The sequence below is a fragment of the Saprolegnia parasitica genome, assembly GCF_000151545.1.
Source record: "Saprolegnia parasitica CBS 223.65 unplaced genomic scaffold supercont2.45, whole genome shotgun sequence".
NCBI lineage: Eukaryota > Oomycota > Saprolegniomycetes > Saprolegniales > Saprolegniaceae > Saprolegnia > Saprolegnia parasitica.
In genome coordinates this window covers 265,577-269,176 of record NW_012156439.1, presented here as the reverse complement: position 1 = coordinate 269,176, position 3,600 = coordinate 265,577, and the positions used below count along the sequence as shown (strand labels likewise).

The following is a 3,600-nucleotide window of genomic DNA, read 5'->3' as shown; positions in this document are numbered from 1 at the left end:
AATGCGGTGGACGTTCTCGACGGCCGAGCGGTCGATCTCACCGGCCTGCAGCGTCAGCGATGCATAGTCGACACGCAAGAGGTGGTAAAACTGCTCGTCGACGAGCTCGCGGTACCGCGCAAAGAGCTGCGCGTCGGTCTTTTCTGGGTTGTACTCGTTGACGCTTTCCAGGACGTTTCGCCACGTATTGAGCCGACCGTAAACCATTTTCGGGCCGTTGTACATGATGACCTTGAGTCGCGTTCGGTTGGGGCCATGGCGCTCCAAGATATACCTACCCAAAATCTTGAAAATCCGAAATACGAGGTATTTACGTGTGGACACACCAGAAGAGTCGCGGACGCCAGCGGTGGTTCTCGGGCTGCCGCGCGTCTTGGCTGAAATTCCCAAACAAAAACACGATCCGGTCGTCGCTGGTAAACTCACGGCAGACGTAGTAGTTGCTCTCGTCGACTTCGAGTACCGTCCGGCGGTACAGCATCGTCGGGTCGATCGCTTGCGTGAGCTATTCCACTTGATTCTTAGTTGTCTACTAAAATGCAGCAATGCTAGTAGACAATATTGTACCTCTTGGTCAAGAAACTCGGACACAAACGAGTGCGTATCGCCCCGCAGCTCGGCCCAGATTGTATCCCGCAAAAGCGCATACGTCGCCTCGAGCGGCTGCTCATAGTCGATTTGAATGCGACCAATGAGGTCGACAAGGTCTTGGCCCAGCTCCAGGATGAGGTTGTCCATGATCGCGCCATGCGACGGAAAATTGCAGAGGGCCACCATGCGCTCCGTGTTGAAATACAAGTGCTGCGTGTACCAGTCGAGACCAACCTTGCGCGACGCAATATCGTCCACAAGCGTAACGTTGATCCAGCTAAACGGCGCCGCCTGGTAGAAACCCGATTGGTGAGATACAATGGATCGAGGAGCGTAGTACCGGAAGCAGGGTCCGGCTCGGGTGCATAGACGCCACCCAGGCTTGGATGCGGCCGCTCAGCGTCAATGTACGCTCGAGCTCTTGGCGCAGCATGACAGACGAGAGGCGCGACTCGACGGTCGACCGCGCGAGGCCGGCGGCGATGGTCTTCCAGCTTAAGAGCGTCTCGTTGGGCTTGTGCGCCGACGCTGCGAGCGCCTTGCAGAGCGTCGCGACCTGCGCGCGGAGGCTCCGGCGCTCGGCGGCTACGCGCTCGCGCAGCCGCTTCTGCTTGATGCGGTTGCGGCGCCGGAGATCGGAAAAGCCAGCGCCTATTTTGGAACGACCTACATTCCGTATTCCCGGCGTGGGATTGGTGGCTTCTCGGCATCGCTCTGACGCCGCCACGTAGGTCGACTCAAAACCACGAGCGTCAGGTTCCTCGTCGTAGGGTTGTACTCCATTTGTGGATAGAATAAGGAAGTACCTTTATTGCTACGAAAAGCGATTCGATGGGTCGTGCATGTATCGAGGGGGTGCGAGCCAGAAAGTGCACTTGTTAGGACGTGAACTCGGCACCGCCCATGTAGCTTCACCGACTGCTCGAAACAACCCATGCTGGCTATCTTTCTCAAGGCGCACCTTGCATAGTTACCTGCTTCGTTGGCCGCGAGAGCAGAACATCCATGAACAATGGACCGCCGTCGACGCCATCAGTGCCTACAGGATGCGCTTCTTTCTTCGGGTGATGACGCCGGTCGCCGCCACGTTGGCTCCTTGTCGCGCGTGGTTGTGGGCAGGCAGTTGTGCGGAGCTATTGGCCTCGCCGAATTGTGTCATTTTGCAGGAAGTTGAAGTGCGCATGAAATTTAGTTGTTTTTAACAATCATTTCACGGGTAACTGTTTCTTTTCGATCTGCATCTACATCATCGAGCACAATCGCTGTGTTGGTCGGCCAACGACACCTCGGTCATCAAGGTACCCGTAAACTTGTTGCCGTAGACGATCGCGGCCGTCGGCTGAATGCCGAGTGGGTTGGGCGTCGAGTGCTCTGCAAACCAGTGCGAGATGTTGCTCGTAACGAAGCGGAAGTACTGCTGAAACTGTGTTTCAGTCACCGGAAGGGACTCGTGCGGCGTCCGATCTGTGATCCAGTACAGCTCATTGGCTTGCGGCTCGTAGTAGTCATCACGCTCACGGTCCAAGACACCGTGGAGGACATCCACGTCGCCGTGGGCACCGACGATATCGTTTTCATCTGCGACGACCGTGTTCCAGACCTAGTTCAACGCATTTCAATCAGGCTTTGCATCGACAAGACGCAGACTGTGTACCCTGCAGGAATTCGCAATCGTCGACGCCATGTAGATACCGCCAATCAAGTGGTTGGTGTGAACCCAGCCACGCCCCAGCGTATCTCTTGCCTCCTCCGAGTGCGATTGCCCAGCCCCGGCCTTGTTCATGAGCTTGCTTCCGTTTGGAGCTTCGACGTGGAGGCCTGGGCGGCGCTGCGACGTATTCACCTCGACGATACCTTCGTGGACCGTCAAATACCTGATGGAGCCGATCTTATGGCTGCCATGGCAGAGGTTGAGCAGTGGGATATACCGCCGACACTCGGTTGGCAGCGTCGTTCGTGCTTGGCCAATGATGAACGGCATCATGTTGACGTGATATGGCTTTGGCTGCGTCTCGCCGTCAACGAGGTGCGTGAGCGGCGGTGGAAAGTCCACGAGCAAAGAATTGTGGCGAAGCACCTCGTCTCGGTCGATGTCACCAGGTAGCAATCCAATGTCGCCCAGCTTGACGTAGCCTCGCTCATCGTGCAGCAGCTGGGACCGCCAGAGCACTCGAAGGTGCTCGACGATCGTTCGCAAGATATCGGTGTGGCCGCGTAGGTGGTAAAGAGGGCTGGCGTCGTCGAGGGTGCCGAGAAGTAGAAGGCGTACGACGGGGTTCGCCCACAGTGACGTTGTTGCCATGATGTAAATCGGTTTTTGCCCGAGTCGAAAGATATGGCATGAACAAGACGCGATTGGTGAGTACATGTTCAATCAAAGCTCGAGCTTGGCTGTTTTCTGCGATTTCGTTAGTAGCAAATAGTTTGATTGCAAAAGCAGCACAAGTATCGTAGCACAGCTTGAAATGCAATCCTTGGCAACCTAGAGGACACAAGCGTCTCTGTTCCTTAAGGCACGGCGCTGCAACAATAGCAAGGTTGAAATGATTACGACTTTGTATGCAAGAGTGCGGTACATGGCGCTGCCGCGTTGCGAACTCATGCCGTCTATCGCACCAGTTGGGCAGAATTAGGGCAGAACTTACGGGCGTGCAAATTGGACGCTCGGTGTGCAACTCGCATGCACTTTTGTACTCATGATCAATGGAGCGGTCTACCGGTAGTGAAATCAACAATATCGGTTGTGCAGGCACATAACAAGTGACAGATTTTGAACTGGGCTGTTGTATGCGTTTATGCCACCGCTCTTCGCGCCACAGCTAAAAAATCCGCGGCGCTGACACGATGCAAAACGTGCACCAACCGGGAATCGAACCCGGGGCATCTGAATGGGAACCAGATATTTTACCACTAAACCATTGGTGCTACTACCGCCCTATAGCGCTCATGGCCGTCGAGGTCAAGGTGCTCTCGCGTGCTCTGGCGTACCGCCTCGCCCGCTATGCGCCG

At 55.8% G+C, this 3,600-nt stretch overlaps 1 protein-coding gene and 1 non-coding gene across 2 annotated transcripts; both read right to left on the bottom strand.

Annotated features, from left to right (window-relative positions):
* Positions 1-12: 12 nt before the first annotated feature.
* On the bottom strand, positions 13-2,893 carry SPRG_20735 (hypothetical protein; the record flags this gene model as incomplete). Its single annotated transcript, XM_012348635.1, has 7 exons — positions 13-274; positions 327-505; positions 568-882; positions 932-1,242; positions 1,894-2,191; positions 2,246-2,465; positions 2,520-2,893. Coding segments are annotated over 7 exons (1,959 nt in total), but the record flags the coding sequence as incomplete, so codon positions are not given.
* Positions 2,894-3,445: 552 nt separating this feature from the next.
* SPRG_30130 lies at positions 3,446-3,516 on the bottom strand. The gene has a single exon. It is a non-coding gene; the product is annotated as a tRNA-Gly (tRNA).
* Between the last annotated feature and the right edge of the window lie 84 nt (positions 3,517-3,600).